The 16,683-nt window shown below is 29.1% G+C and overlaps 1 protein-coding gene, 1 long non-coding RNA gene and 1 pseudogene across 2 annotated transcripts; 1 reads left to right on the forward strand and 2 right to left on the reverse strand.

Moving 5' to 3' along the window:
- Positions 1 to 849: 849 nt before the first annotated feature.
- LOC149494739 (uncharacterized) lies at positions 850 to 1,683 on the reverse strand (annotated as a pseudogene).
- Positions 1,684 to 2,890: 1,207 nt separating this feature from the next.
- On the reverse strand, positions 2,891 to 11,356 carry TBL42 (TRICHOME BIREFRINGENCE-LIKE 42). The gene is made up of 5 exons (XM_012213120.4): positions 11,003 to 11,356; positions 9,151 to 9,322; positions 4,699 to 4,874; positions 4,196 to 4,354; positions 2,891 to 3,422 (listed from the first exon to the last, which is right to left on the reverse strand). Exons 1-5 carry the CDS (start codon positions 11,308 to 11,310, stop codon positions 3,113 to 3,115), a joined length of 1,125 nt encoding a protein of 374 aa, XP_012068510.1. The 5' UTR covers positions 11,311 to 11,356; the 3' UTR covers positions 2,891 to 3,112.
- A 2,976-nt stretch (positions 11,357 to 14,332) lies between these two features.
- LOC149494740 (uncharacterized) lies at positions 14,333 to 16,459 on the forward strand. Its single transcript, XR_016321810.1, has 3 exons — positions 14,333 to 14,454; positions 15,444 to 15,515; positions 16,249 to 16,459. It is a non-coding gene; the product is annotated as an uncharacterized LOC149494740 (long non-coding RNA).
- The last annotated feature ends 224 nt before the right edge of the window (positions 16,460 to 16,683 follow it).

Here is a 16,683-nt window from a genome sequence, read left to right on the forward strand (position 1 = left end):
TAATACTCCATCCGTTCCATTTTATTTGCTTGTTATTTCTTTTTTGATGTCCCAAAATATTTACAAGGTTTCTAAATTTGTACATTTAAACAATTATTTTTTCTATAATAGCATTTATGATTGTTTATTATATGAACGACTTTTATTAATATCTTAATGAGTTATTAAGGGTAAAGAAGGACAAAATAATTTTTGTTGACTAAATTCTTAATATGCGTATTTTATCAAACCATGCAAATAAAATGAGATGGGGGAGTAATAATTATAAGAATAAAATAATAATCTTAATGTTACAAAATTATAGTCATTTACAGTTTTACGAGCTTTGCATCTGTATTGATAATTGCATCTATTCATGATGAACTTTTGGGTAATGGTACATTTCTTTCAAATCATTCCAAAAAAAACAAATCTTTATGCTATTTTGATTAGATCCTTAATCTTTTTTTTTTAATTTTATATTTAAGATCCATTGTATCTAAATATAATAATTCTTGATCGAAATATAAAAGGCCTTAAATTCAAAATCTATATATTTAATATCATGAAAGTGATTATAATAAAACAAAATAGACGATAAGATCATAACAAAGAATTTAAAAATAATCAACTAAATTAAATAAATTCAAAAGTTAATAAAACTTGAAAAAATTATCACTCTCTCTTTCATCCAGAACCTAAAACCTAAAAATTTTATTTTCTTCTTCCAGCGAGCGGCCACTGGTGGTCACCCCTTTTCTTTTTTGTTTATTTTTTTGCAAATAATCCTCAGATTTATTTCAAATCTGAGTTACTGTCATCCAATATTAAGATTTATTGCTGCCATATTTTGGGACTTTGTTCTCAGATTTAGTTCTGTGGCCTCACACTGCTAGGTCTAGGAGGAAATGAACCAAAGAATCTCCTCTTCTTGCTACTAGAGCTACTAGCCCCTGGGAAAGTCCTGACACTCTTCTCCTTCTCTGTAGCCTTTTCTCGATCAACCTTCTCCTGATTCAAAGCTTGTGATACCAATGCAGAAAAATTGTCATGTTCAAAGCCGATCACATGACTCTTAATACTAGGCTTCAATCCCTGTTCAAATCTCTTGCACCTGTCCCTGCCTGTAACTAACATACTTCAAGCATAATAGCTCAACCGAGTAAACTCCCTCTCATACTCAGCTACAGTCCTATGATCCTGTCTGAGCTGCAGAAACTCCTCTATCCTGGCATCCACATAGGTAGATGGAACATACTTTTTCCTAAACTCTCCCAGTAAGTCTGCCCAAGTCAGAATTGGTGGCTGCACTCTGCTCCTAGGAATTGTCTTCCACCACTCATATGCATCTTCCTGAAGTAAAGAGACTGCATAATCGTACTTCTGATCATCATCACACTGGAGCTTTAAGAAAACCCTATCAATCCTCTCTAGCCACTGCTCAGCTACCATTGGGTCAGTGGTGCCTGAAAACTCTGTGGCCCCATACTTAACCAACTTATCATACTGTCTAACTGGCTGCTACTGCTGCTATAAGTTACCTGCCATTTGTCTCAATAAAGCAGTCATCTGCTAGGCTATAGGGTCAGTAGCTGGCGTAACAGGGACATCAGAACCCTCGGGAGCATCACCAATCTCTCGCTGCCTCGCATCAGACTGCTCCTCAGGAGGATTAAAATTATCTCCCTGACCAACACCCTCCATACTATCTATCAAAAACAAAACGCTCTCTGTATACTATCACAGAAAAACATTCATCTTATTAGGATATTGTATGATGCAGATATCCAACAATTAACAGTCATTTCATATTTGAGCAGATTACATTTCACATTTATATTCAGCAAAAATATGATCCGATATGCAATTAACCACGCTCTGATACCAAACTAAACATGTCACACCTTGCCTTATTGTAAGACATGACATGTCGCCCGTAATATACTTAATAAGCACTTAATTCTTATAAATGCTTACTAAGTATACTACAAGGGACTTAAAACTTTTGATTCATTCATTTATAACTTGTAGAAAAGTAAATTTAGTTATTAAATGTAAAACTCCTTTTGGTTCTTTCACCTGTTATAAAGAAATGTCTTTTTCCGTAATTTACTAGACATATGAAACATAACTTCTATTAAGCTCAATATGATTTCTTAAACATCAATTACATTATCAAGAACATAAAATGGTTCTATAAACCATAAGCCCATAGATGATTCAATTACATACTGGAGTCCTTTTCAAACATTAGATACATAATAGAAATTAATTACTTTAATAGAATATAAACTTTCAAATTCATACAATCATAATTTATATGTATCTGCTCAAATATACATAAATGTTCTGTTAATGTTTAATATATCATACATATTCCAGAAGAAGTCAAATATATAATAGCTACATCAGTAGCATACTATCTACATCGAATAAAAACGATCCTCTCCTAGTTCTTTTTCCTTTCCTTTTCATGCGATAACACAAAAGCAATTATCGCTAAGCATTTTGCTTAGTGGTGTACTATTATAATACAAACACAAATTTATTAAATCAAACTCTTTATAGGAAAAGAATGAATCGTAATTCATAAACCCCACCATGTTAAAGGAAATAAGAAAAAAAAAACAATACCATTTAAATCATAAATTCATAATGTAGTCTTTACAGCTTTTATAGAGTCAATTCCGAGGGCCATCATTGTCTAATGTGCACATCTAGACCTACTATCTACAACCTCAACCTGTGATATGATTTCAATAGAAGAGAGAGCAATCTACAACCTCAACATGGAGGGAGAATTTCATATCAATCATATATCATCTAGTGATGATATCCATGTTCAATCGATCGTAATATCATCTTCAACAAATGAAGTGATATTCAGGGTAATAACCATGTCATTATCAGCTGTAAGACTTTTAAACCATTCCATTTATGTAAGAATATCAAAATCACAATGGACGACATTTCATCTCATAAACACTGGTAAAAACATTCAATCACGGCCACCCCTCATACTACAGGTATCAATTGGCCAACATCCTCCTCTTTCAAGGTATAAGAATCATAAAACTACTTTTGTTTCAAAAATTGATACAATTATTGAAAATAAAAAAATAAATTAAAATACTTAACACTTGTCAAGCAAAGCTGCATATAGTAATTGGTTCCAAGTATCAGGAACGCCAGGAAGGCACCAGTGACTACAATCATTTTGCTTCATGTCTTGGCCATAATAAAGAGATGGATGCCCATCTTTTCTAAGTTGTGTTAGTAGTGTAATATCAAGTAAATAAGCAGGCTTTGCCATTTTTCTTATTACTTGTTTTACAACTTCTTCTCCTGGATTTACAGTGCCTGGATATTTTGATCCTTTAACTGGTTCAGTTTGTCCCTCGCATTGCCTTGCCTCTGGGTTTGGATCTTCCCATTCTCTGGGACTAAGTGGAAAAATTTTATTAATCAGTGAAAAGAAAAAAAAAATTATGTGAGATTTATACAAGCCAAGATATACGGACACTTAAACGTTCAAAGTACCTGTGTTGGACACCGACACCTTTTGAATACTCCCTCACACATGTCTAACTCTTTAAAAATCGTGTCTTATTATTTATTTTATTTAATTAATTTCGGACACTTTTGAAGATACTTTAGAAACACATTTAAAAATTAAAATATGGAATATTGTCGAGAAGTAATTTGATTTCTTTTAAAAATGTTGGAATTCTTTAAATTGTGAATCTATCTTTAAATAAGCTAGAAATGCTATGATTTTCAACCGTAACATTAATTTTGAGAATTTAATTTTTTATTTATTTTGAATTATTAATAAATTATAGTTATTTAATGCAGCGTATCTTAAATATATATGTATTCTGCTTTTTTAAAAATCATCGTATCACCGAATGTTGACAATTTTTATCCATACTACAAATGCAGGGACGATCGAATCACCAGCTAATGAAGGCTGTAATGTCCTCTTAAAATTATAAAATTATATATTTAATATATTAGAAATGGATTTTTTTAAACTCTTATTATAATAAATTTAAGTGTATAGTTTCGTTCTCCAAATCTAAGTCTTGCATCCGTTACTGCATGGAATGTTTATAAAACTACAAAGTAATTAATTAATTAATTAATTAATTAATTTTTGATGGCCAGTAAATATTTTGCTGGAAAAAACAAAATACAAAGTAGATATAGAACTTACTCGAGATGGGCAACAGCAACTCCTTGAAAAAATACCCAAGCGTTTGAAGGATCAATGTTATTGTCAACCCAATTACCCCAAGTTGTTAATGCAATTTTCAGAGCTTCCAAACGATCCATTTCTTTAACAATCTTGTCTCCTACTTGAAAATAGTCCCACCTGCATCTCATTAACACACATTAATTATTAATTTCTTATTAGAAACTAATCATGGTTTTAATTGTTGTAAGCTCATTTTTAAAATTATATTGGGATAAAGTTCCAAATACATCAATAATTGGAGGAAGTGGCAGATCTAATAAAAAATTTTCTGGGGTCAATTTATAATAAAATATAATAAAAGGGTTCAACCCTAATCTAAAATGGGGTCAATTTAGAAAAATTCGGTTTGTACTAATTCGATTCAACTTGAATTAAATTACTCGATATAATTTATAATTTAACGATTAACGAGCTCGTTCTCGTATATGGTAGGGCTTATAACATGTTCCCCATTACCGTACGTTTGATATTTTCCGGTGTGAAGCCACCAATGGTAGGTGTTGAAGATTAAAACGTCTACTCCAAGCCACTCGTCTCCGGTGCTTATTGAATCCAGCTTTAGAATTTTGCCAATCTTTTCGTAGACCAGATCTATTAGGAACCCATTTTTCAACCACATCACTGAAACCCCATATTCCTAAACAAACAGCAATAATAGTAAATCAATCTGCTTGAGTTTGGTGAAAAGGAAAATTAAAAGCGAAATGAATTTTTCAAATTTGAAAAAAAACGAAATGAATTTTTCAAATTTTTATCTTGGTTTCTCCAACTATATAAATAAATTAATTAGTCCAATATACTACATCCGTTTCATAATACTTGTCATATTTATGGTTTCAAGAAGTAATAAATATTTTTTTCTATATTTACCCTTTGTACTTTATTTTAGTAGTTTTCGTAGAAAATTAATATTAAATTATAAGTAATATAGTTAATTTACTAAATAATTTATTAATTTAATAATTTTTTTAAAAAACGTGAAATTTCCAATGTCACTGGTATTATAGAATAGAGATAGTAATATATAAAATTAGCAAGTCTGGCCTTAGATATTATGAATCCACCTTCTTTATGAATCCACCTTCTTTATGTGGTCAGTCCAGAGAGAAAGGCACTCAATTCGTTCGCTAAAATAAACTATGCCTATAATCAGTACTGAAACCAACTCAAATAGTTGGAGGCCGAAGAAATAATTTTACTAATTATAGACGGTAAAATTAAAATATATTTTTTTTCATAAATTTTTCACTCTAAAATTTTAAAACATTTTTAACTTAGGGGCACCCCTTTCCCAGATCCCCTGGGTCTGTCCGTAACCATAATAATGTGTGATGCCGACTTATACCTCATAATTTTAAAAGGGGGGGTGCAATAGTGTAGACCTGTGACCTTTTAAACAAAAGTGAAATATATAAAATATTGTTCATGTTGACATCCATAAAGCAGAGCATGTATATATATAATCTTGAAATAAAAAAATTTCAAAAAACTGAGCTAGCACTCTCATATCTCAGCATTTTTTTTTTTTTACAGATATTCTTATTTATTAATTATTTTTAACTACTTATTTTTATTTTTAATTATATTTATTTTCTCCTTATCACGGATTTACAAACTTTTAGCCCTTTTTTAGATTACTATCCATGATCTATGTTTCATTTTAAAATTTTTTATTAATAATAACTATAATTTTATCTCTTATCATTAATCCTTATCTTCAACAAAATGAAAGTTTGAACTTTAATACTCCATCTGTCCCAAAATATAAGTCGTTTTTGGTTTATTATTTTATCCCAAAATATAAGTCGATTTGTGTATTTTAAAAAATAATAAATGATATTTTTCTAATGTTATTCTTGTTTATACTAAATACAATAAATACTTCATAAGCAATTATTGATTTAGTCAAATTCTTGAGTTTGTTATAATTTAGAAGAATTAATTGTTTATTTAATTCTTGTACAAAAACTTTAAACGATTTATATTTTGGAACAAAGGGAGTAACAAATATAAATTTTAGGCTCGCCTCCATTACGACAGTGATTAACCCTTTGCTTTCTCATTTTATTTTATCTTGATTTTACATCATTTTCTCATGATTTTTCATCACTCTCTTTAATCTTTATATTCTACAGACCATGGAAGTGGTCATGGCTTATTGCTGGAAACGGTGCTTGAAAGGTTTCCTCACTCTTTTAATCATTTAGGCACAATTTGTAAATTGCATGTTTAAAACTTTTTTCATAATTTTATCCTCGTTTGCTCTAACCTTTGGATTTCAAGATTGCGAATATAGTGATGCTCTGATTATTGAAAATGCTGCTAGAGAGGCTTTAGTTGTAGTTACGCCAAACACGTGTATTTGATTTGAATTTTTCAAGATATTTTTAATAAGATTTTGCTACCTGGAGAGGATCCCAAAAGGTCTAAATAAAGCATTTACTAAATTCTTCATATATTTGTTGTTTGGAGTTATAAATAGTCATTACTTCATTATCAATAAATCAATATTTGCAATCTACACTAACTAAATTCCTGTGAGTTGTTGTCTTTTAAAGGAAGTTTAAATTCATATTCATCTAAATGAGATCGTGTGTGCTGATTTCTTATTGCAAATGGTGTGCCTGAGAAAAATAGTATTGTTGAACCTTTGGAAGCTTCACGATGTGATCTTCTTGTGGTATTTTCTACATCTATTCAGCGCTTATAACCTTTCTTTCCAAATTCTGGATGATTGTTCCAAGAATTGATCATCCAAGAGACTAAGCATGACAATCTATTCAATTTACGTATCTTGACATTAATTACCCTGCTCAATACTCTTACACTTTGGTCATAATAATTACTGATTTTTAAAGTAATTAAAATAAGTGAACATTACTAAATTAAGTGAAAATTACTATTAATGTGTAATTATAAATACAATTTTGTAATGAAAAGCTATCTAATTCATTATTCTGTTATTAGTAGAATTTTTGTAAATTTTTAATTTATTTCTTCACATGATATAATTAATTTTTAAAAAAATAAAAATAACAATTTATATCATACAATTTATAAATTTTTATTGTAATTGTTTTTACTAGTATTCAAAAAGGTTAAATATTAAAATTGAAATGTTTGTGTCGAATTGTGTGAAATATTTGGTTTCGTTATTTCTTGATATATTAAAAATATTTAAGGAGGTGATTTAAACATTATTAAAATTGAAATGTTTGTGCTGAATTGTGTGAAATTTTTAGTTTCATTATTTCTTGATATATTAAAAATGTTTAAGGAGGTCATTTAAGCATTCTATACTTTAAACTATTAGATATGATATTAGAAATTTGTTTCCTCATATTAAGTGTTACAAAATCAAAATTAATAAGTTTAGATATTATATTAATAAGTGATTTTCTTTTTTTTTTTTTTTACGTTAAGGGGATTGAATAGTATCTTTTAAACTATTATCTTACGAATTTATCAATAAAATTAAATTTTTGATAAATGAACTCATAATTCATTTATTTATCCAAAATTTAATTACATGTATAAATTATAAAAACAACTCACACAAAGCGTGGGCTTTTATCTAGTTATTAAGGAATAGCATATAAATATAGGCCTAAGATAAACCTTTCAGTTTCTTCGCTAGAACCAAAATATGTGCATATATTAATAAGGGTTAATCTCACAACTTTCTAAGATTAGGATGCAACAATATAGACATGTGACTATTTGACTATTTTATACTCTCCTAATAAAAATAGTCAGTCATAATTCGTGTTTCATGCATAAATTAGTGCACACTTCTTACAAACAGGATACAAAGTTAGTCAACAGAATATTACAATTAAATTTGTTTGAAAAAATTTAAATTTGAGCCTAGAATAAACATGTCATATGAACATAAAAACTTTTTTATAAGTAGGGTGCAACAATTGAAATGTGTGGTCATATTAATATAGCCAATGTATGTATTCTTATTCATATTCAAATCCGTAAAGTCAAGCATATTTCTAACAAACCACTTATAAATGTAACTGTTATTCATACTTTGGAAATAGAAAATTATTAATTGCCCACACCACCTTTTTTTTAACATTATACTCGTTAGTGCTGTCAAAACTGGCTGTCCGCCCGGCCCCTACACGCTTGATTCCAAAACGGCCGGGCCAAAAAAAGCTTGTTAAAAACCGGCCTCTAATATTGAAAGTTAATTTTTTTTTCTTAATTTTGCTACTTTTTTTTGAATTTTTATTGGTTTTGTATGTCCATTCAAAGAGTAGGTGGAAAAAAGAGGAAAAAATATCCAAGAATTGAACCTAAGACCATTAAAAGATTAGCAAACATGGTTTCCATTAAACTTATTCCCCTTTTTATTTTAAAAATTTATAATATGTATATATATATTACTTTAATGCAAGCCCCGCGGACCTGTTCGGCTGACCTGTGCGGGCTTTGGTAAAAAACGGGTCGGGTAAAAAAACCGTATTAAAAATAGGGCTAAATTTTTTTGTCTATATCTAAATAAATACGGGTGATCACAAGTTGTCCGCGGCTTAAGCCCATTTTGACAGTATTAATACTCGTTAATTGAGTAAAAAAAAAAAAAGCAGATAATAGAGGTTATTTAAGGATATTTTAGACTTTTTATTTTGATCCTTTCGAAAATTTTAAATTAGAGTAAAATTCTCCATCAAAATATATGGAAATGGAAACTTTGTCTAAAGTAACAGGGAGTAGTTAACTTGAATTAGATGACTTTTTAATTTGAGTTAATTTTTTTGAACAGATTATTATTTTTTTTATTTATGAATTCTCCTGTCTCTGTGTATGGTATATTTTAAATTAGCTTAAAAATAAATAAATATAATATAATGTGTAAAAGCTGAGTCGTGTTAGAAATAAAGCAATAAGACGAGTCTTACCGGCAATGTAAATGTTGACAGCTTTCCTTTTTCTTGGATGGTATAATTAGAATTTGGGACAGCTACGTGGAGAAGGCATGAGAGGGACACCCACATATTGTTACTTAGAGAATCTCCAACAAACATTATCTTTTTCCCTTTATATTTCTCCACCAAATCCACCCCGTTAAACCTATACAATGTGAATAATCATAAAATAGATAAGACTAAATTAAAATAAGAATAAATTAATTTTTTTAAATATAAAATTGAATCAAATAGAATTAAATTAATAGATTTAATTTGATTTGATTCAGTGCGTTTCAATTTCAATTACAGTAGCACTTTAGTTTTAAATTGTATCCAATTTAATAAATAACATATTATTTTTGTCAAATCCAATTTATTCTTTTTCCCTTAAATTAAAATCCTTCTCCACCACCACTACTTATAAATAAATAAATAATTATATTTATTTATATAAATTAAAATAAAAATAATCTATTCATCTTAAAAATAAAATGCATTTATTTATATCTAATATTGACAACAAATAATTATTATTCCCTGAAAAATAAAATGACACTGTAATAAATAAAGCTTATTTTTATAAGAGATCTAACTTATAAAAAAAAATTCATATTTAAAAAATTCAAAATAAAAATCTAAATTAATATTTTATGCTTATAATTTGACTAAAATTTATTATTTTATTTGATTTTTATGAATTTAAATCTCTAACCAGTATCAATTAGGGTATTGTTGAACAATATAATATGAAATTTATGATATTAGAAGAAGAAAGTTAAATTGAGTGACAATTAAAATTATGCGCAAAGTTTCAGATTTTTTTAAATGATTTATTTGAAAAAAACATGATTATAGACCGAAATCTTGGAATTAAAAATTTCGTTGGAAGAAGTTGTGATTAATAATGACAGCTATTCACATACAAATTCAATGCAGTGCAAGTGAAAGTCAACTCTGCTCAGATTCTGTCCTTTCTATATGAAAATTGTTCAGAAATTTGAAATAAAACTAGTCGTTAAGTGTGTTTTATTAGTATTTTTTTTTTTTTTTTAAAGAATCGAGAGAGATTCAGACATGTAAAATATGGTTTGAAAAAGGGGTCAGCATTTGGCTTGACCATACCAAATCAAACCAGCTCGATTTGATCTGACTGAAGATGATCATAAATAAACTCAGAACCAAATTGTATTAAAATCAACTTATTTTACAAAACTTATTTGGTTTAATTATTTTTAACCATTTTATTTATTTTGAAAGTTGAAATAAAATCGGTTGGATATATAAATAAAATTGAATATAAAAATAAATTAATTTTCACCGAAAAAACTGAATTATGAGTAAATTTTTTAAAATGTCAAACCAAGATCAATTCGATTTGATTTTTAATTATAAAAGATGATTATTACTCACCCCTAGTTTTGTACACTACATGTATAGTTTTGCTTGTTAACGAATTGAAAATCAAATTCATCTTTAATTTGTTTTTCAATTTTAATTGCTTTGATTCTTGTATTAAAACATTAATTTTTTAATTTCAAAAATAATTAATATTATAATAAATTCTAAGTAAATTATTTAAAGTCTGGTTTCCACCGCTGAAGACGATAATTTAAGCTTTTTTGTATTTTTTTTTTTTTACCTTTCCCTATCGTAAGCTCTGTATGTGCCCCAAAATCATTGTAACCATTGCCTCTACTCCACTACCAGAGGCTGGTCCCCAGAAATTGGTCCAGCAACCAGAGGAGTGAAAAAGACTCTAAAATTAGCAACTATGTGATAATTGCAATTAAACTGTAAATGAATAACAATTAAGAAGGAAGGAGAAGAAGAAGAAGAAGAAGACCTGGGAATGTCACATGCAGTAGGCTGCCATCGAAATTTAAGGTAAAGCTGGTCAGGTCTACCGTTCTTCTGGCAGTCAAATCCTTGTCCGATGAAGGGACAACTTGAGGAATTATAGAGTGGGTATGATTCGTCATAAACCCAACTTCCTTCAAAATAATCACACTCATTGGAGCTTTCCATATGCTTATAATAATGGCTTTCATGATTATCAGCAAGAGCTTCAAACAGGAGATTAGAGCTCATTAGATGGAGAGAGATCCAAAGTTGCCAGCCGAGATGGCCATTTGAGTTTGAATATGGAGCCATAAAGCAAGAAAAAGAGGAGTGGTTTATTTATCCTCACAAGGCGAGTATGAAGAGGGACTTCATTTTTTCCGAAGGACCATATTTATACAAAACTTGGCAGTACTTTACGCTTCTTCGCACGGCCGTATAATAATTATTAGTCGAAAAATGGCCCTTCATGCGTAGGTATTTTAATAATTGTTATAATTTTTTATATTATTATTTTTAATAATTATTGTAAATTATCAAATTATTAAAAAAAAATGAACACCCTATTTAAAATAATTCAATAATGGGTAATATCAAAATGATTTGTATTAAAGAAAATTATGGCATTGTTTGTAATAACATAACATCATAAATCCATTCCTAGATTTCTAAGCATTGTCTCATTAGGTTGGCTGGATGAGGATGCACAAAAGCATCTCATACCGATTAAATTTTCAGAAGAAAGAATAATAGTTAACCCTCAACTCATTCTTTGAGAAAGAATATCAATTAAATATGTAATCTAATAATTTAAAATTTAAGACAGCTTGATTTTAAACAAAATCATAAAATGCGATGTAATTTTTAAAAAAAATAATAATAGTTAACCTTTAAGCAAAATAATAGAATTAAATTAAGTTTTATTGATTTCTCATATATTATCACCCTAGAAAATTGCAGAATTTTTTTCTATGACATAATTTAAGGATATGAAGAGCTACCTTACCAATAAATATATAAATGTAATATCGTAAAATAAAAGGAAAAAATGTATTGAAATCCATAATTAGAAAATCTAAAAGTATATTGTAATTTGAAACACTACGGAGGGGTAATCCCGTAACTTGAGTTTCCTCTACTGTATAAAACTTATCCCGAATCATACACAGAAAGAATGAGTGATACAAATTCAGTGAGATCGTATAGCTCCACAACCCCTCTTCTAGTACCAACCACAAGGATTTGTCATCTGAAGCCACAGAAGCACACACAACATCACCAGAACTTAAATTTCTTTTCAGCTCTGATAGATTCAGCTTGCTTTAAACCTTTCTGATAAATCCAATTGTTTAATATCATTAGAAATATTTCTGCTAGTTTACGTTAAAGACAGCAAGCAAACTATACCAATAACCCAAAATCCCATAGAACTGTTTAAAAAATTGACACTTAAATTGAGATTTTGACTATTGCTGTTATTGAACAACCAGCCAAGGATGATGGAATTGGAGTCGCTACTAGAAATCGAACCACAAGAATGTGTAATTGACACATTGGAAGAATAGGAGAATGTGGCAAATCCGCCAAAGGGCAAGTGAAATTTTAGTAAAATTTATTTGTTTAATAGGTTGTTTAATAGGTTTTTCATGTCAATTAAGTTCAAAAGAGTTACATTTTGAATAATCAAAAAAATAAAAAAATAAAAATAAAAATAAAGAGAAACAGAAGGCATTTATTGAAGGGCCTCTAATTTTCATATTCAACAGAGCAAATTCAAGTTCACTCTAATGAAGATAAAGGAGTGAAAATTAAAAAAAAAAAAAAATTGGTAAGAAAATGCTAAAAAATATCTTTCTAATGATATTATGGCTAGATGCAAGACCTAGGCCCTGAACAAAGGTCATCAACTAAAGAATTTGGTAACGTAGAGCCTTGCTCTATTTTCCAAACTCAGATCACGTCTTAATTCCCAAGCAATGTGTCTTTAAACATAACTAAAGCGAAAATTCCAAAATAATAATAATAATAATAATAATTTTTTTTTAAAAAAAAATTCAGGAAAATAGGCTAAACCTAAAAATAATCAAATAAATAATATACAACAATTGTTGAGGGATGAACACAGCCAAAGCTTCTTCAATATCATTCCTGACAGTCATAAAAAAGGATGCAAATTCTTGATAAAAGAGATGAAGAACGCAAAGGAAAATGACGAGAACAAAGAAAAGGAAAGCAAACCGTGAAGGATAAAAGAACAACTGAAGGAGGAGGCTCATGAGTGTTTAGAAATTATACACAATATGTCTTTAAATCACCTAAATATACCTAAATATTAGATATAGTTAGATTTTAGGTTTATTCAAAAATTAAGATAGTTATATTGGATAATTAGATTAGATTAGCTTTCATTAAAATACATTAAATATTACATTGGAAAAGATTAATTAAATTAGTCAATCAAAACACGGAAAAATAAAAAAAAAATTAAATTTAAAAAAAAAAGAAAGATAGAATGCTGAATGGAGAGAACACCTTAATTAATAAACTTTTAATTGAATAAATATCAATATAACAAAATCATTTGATAGAAATTAATTAGTATGCGATATTACTTTATAAAATTTTAAAAAATTGGCTAGATTTGATAAAAACGTTAAAGTTTAGGTTTTTTTTGAGTATATGTGAATATATGTGTCACGACCCAAAACTATGGGCTGGACCGGTACTAGGATCCAGATAAGCATAAGGCCTCGAGGTCCGTAGTAAGCCTGAACCACAGAAATTCAACCATAACAATATGAATTTCAAACAGTCAGCCCATATCGCCATACATAATAAATCTCATAATTATATTATACTTTGGCCCAAATCTATTGTAATATCCTCAATTTTGTAGTTCTTTCTATTTTAGCTTTTTCGATGAATTCGGTTATCCGAATAAAAGGAAAACTTAAAATAATGGGAAACACTATAGATTGAGGATATTAATATTAATTAAATGAAACATTAATTGATCTTTACAAATCCATGTGAAAGCTTAAAGGAAATCAAAAATGAGTTGAAAGATGAATGACTTCTCAGTAAAGCACGATTTTACCTGAAAAGCCTGAAAAACGGTAATTTCCGTACGATTTTTACCAAGTGGAGTTTAGAATATTAAATACACTTGGTTTATACCTAATAGGACTAAAGTAAAGTGATTAAAAAGATTAGAGTGCCAAAGGATGAAGGGAAAACAAAATGGAGGATTATAGTGCAATTTGCAATTAAAGGACATGGAAGGAATTTTTAATAAAGTTTATTATATAATTTTTATGAAGAAGTGAAGAGAAGCACGACACTTACCACCCATTTTGCAGTTCAGGTCGTTCAAGAAGAGAGGAGGAGGGTTTTGAGTCAAAACCAAGCAAAAAGAAGGTGAAAATCAAAGAATTTTCAAGTAATTCTTAAGAAAAGGTTAGTTATTTTCACTTCCTCCTTCATTTCTATGGATTACTTTTTGAATTCCATGAACTTTGAAGTGAGGTGCTTGTTTGTGTAATCTGATTTGGTGAAGATGAAGTGATGAGAAGTGATTTAAGGTGATTTAAGATGATTGAAAGTAGTTATGCATGAATTCAAAGTCTAAGTTGCATAAGTCACCAAGATGGATGATTTTGAGTTTGGTTTTGATATTCTATGAACTATGGACTCTGCTATATCTTATATTATGATGTTATTTCAGTAATAGAAGAGTTGGATTGCATGAATTTGTGCTGGAAGTGAGTTGAGAATGCTTAAATAAACTTATCATTGTTGGACATGTTACAGTTATGCTGCCTGAAATTCAGCTTCTGTACTTGACCTATTTGACTAAGCAAATGAACTCCAAAATTTATGAAATTTGATATGGAGATAGGCTGAGATGTTGGGTAGGTCGTGTTAAAATTTAAAGGCCGTTGGATAAAAGGAAATGGAGTTATAAGTAAATCAATGCAGGCTGCTCAGCATGAGAAAAACTAAACTTCAGATTCTATAATTATGTCATTTAAGAATGCAAATGAGCTTTAAAAATTATGAAATTTTCCAGAACAGTACCCTAAGATGTTTGGAACATGCTGTCAAAATTTCAGGGCAATTGAATATGGGGAATTCAAGATATAGTCAACGCAATGCCAGCTACTCAAATGCTGAAATTCTGCATTTCATAAACCTTGAACGAATTTAGCATGCTATTCACTTCTATTGTTTTCATTGTTAGTATTTTGTGTCTAGGATGTGGTTAAGTGTTGGATATGAAGTGTTTCATGCTTAAACTCAGATCATATAACACTTGGACAAGTATAGTGAAAATGAAAGAAAAAGCATGAGACTACATTCTAATGCTTAATTTACATTCTTATAGAAGTGCATGTGTGTACATTGTGTAGTATGATCTTAATGTGAGTATTAATATCATGCTACAGCTGCTGAGAGAAAGGGACTTGAGGAGAGGGTGATTACTAGAGGAAAAGGGCTAGGGGAGCCATCTAGTTCAGGTTAGTGTATATTATTCCTTTCCTACTTTTATTTAAACAAAATGAAATTGATTTTGCAAAATATTTTCAATGGATTTGCTTTATGAATTATAATTATATTCATAAGTTTTTAAAGAGGAAAAAGATTATTTTGAAAGCATACGACCGAATGATATTTGTAAATGAATTTTATGATTCTTATACTGTGAAAGAGGAGGACGTTGGCCAATTGATATCAGTAGTATGAGGGGTGGCCGTGATTGAATGTTTTTAGCAGTGGTTGTGAAATGAAATGTTGTCCATTGTGATTTTGATATTAGTACATAAATGGAATGGTTTAAAAGTCTTACAGCTGATATAGATATGGTTATTACCCCGAATATCATTTCATTTGTTGAAGTTGATATTACGATCGATTGAACATGGATATCATCACTAGATGATATATGATTGATATGAAATTCTCCCTCCATGTTGAGGTTGTAGATTGCTCCCTCTTCTGTTGAAATCATATCACAGATTGAGGTTGTAGATAGCAGGTCTAGATGTGCACATTAGACACTGATGGCCCTCAGAATTGACTCTATAAAAGCTGTAAAGACTATATTATGAATTGATGATTTAAATGGTATTGATTTATTTTGTTTCTTATTTTCTTTACCATGGTGGATTTATGAATTGTCATTCCTTATTATTTTTATTAGTACACCACTAAGCCATATGCTTAGCGATAGTTGCTTTTGTACTATCGCAGGTAAAGGAAAGGAAAAAGAACCAAGAGAGGATCATTTTTATTTGATGTAGATAGTATGCTACTGATGTAGCTATTGTATATTTGACTTCTTTTGGAATATGTATGATGTATTAAACATTAACAGATCATTTATGTATATTTGAGCAGATTCATGTAAATTATGATTGTATGAATTTGAAAATTTATAGTCTATTAAAGTAATTAATTTCTATTATGTATCTAAGATTTGAACAGGACTCCAATATGTAATTAAATCATCCATGGACTTATGGGTTATGGAACCATTTTATTTTATGTTTTTTTTTATAATATGTTTAAGAAATTATATTGAGATTAATATCTACCAAAAGAAGTTATATATATTTAATAACTAAATTATTTTGCTACAAGATATAAAAATGAAGGAATTAAAAAGATTAAGTCCCTTGTAGTATA

Source organism: Jatropha curcas, chromosome 7 (assembly GCF_041381405.1).
Source record: "Jatropha curcas cultivar XTBG-Jc1 chromosome 7, XTBG_Jcur_1.0, whole genome shotgun sequence".
NCBI lineage: Eukaryota > Viridiplantae > Streptophyta > Magnoliopsida > Malpighiales > Euphorbiaceae > Jatropha > Jatropha curcas.

Coding starts and splice junctions, on each gene's coding strand:
- TBL42 (XM_012213120.4), bottom strand. CDS start 11,310: ATGGCTCCATATTCAAACTCAAATGGCCATCTCGGCTGGCAACTTTGG. Junction 4,875..9,150: donor TGTCAACATTTACATTGCCG/GTAAGACTCGTC, acceptor CTGTTTGTTTAG/GAATATGGGGTTTCAGTGAT. Junction 4,355..4,698: donor CACACCGGAAAATATCAAAC/GTACGGTAATGG, acceptor AATGAGATGCAG/GTGGGACTATTTTCAAGTAG.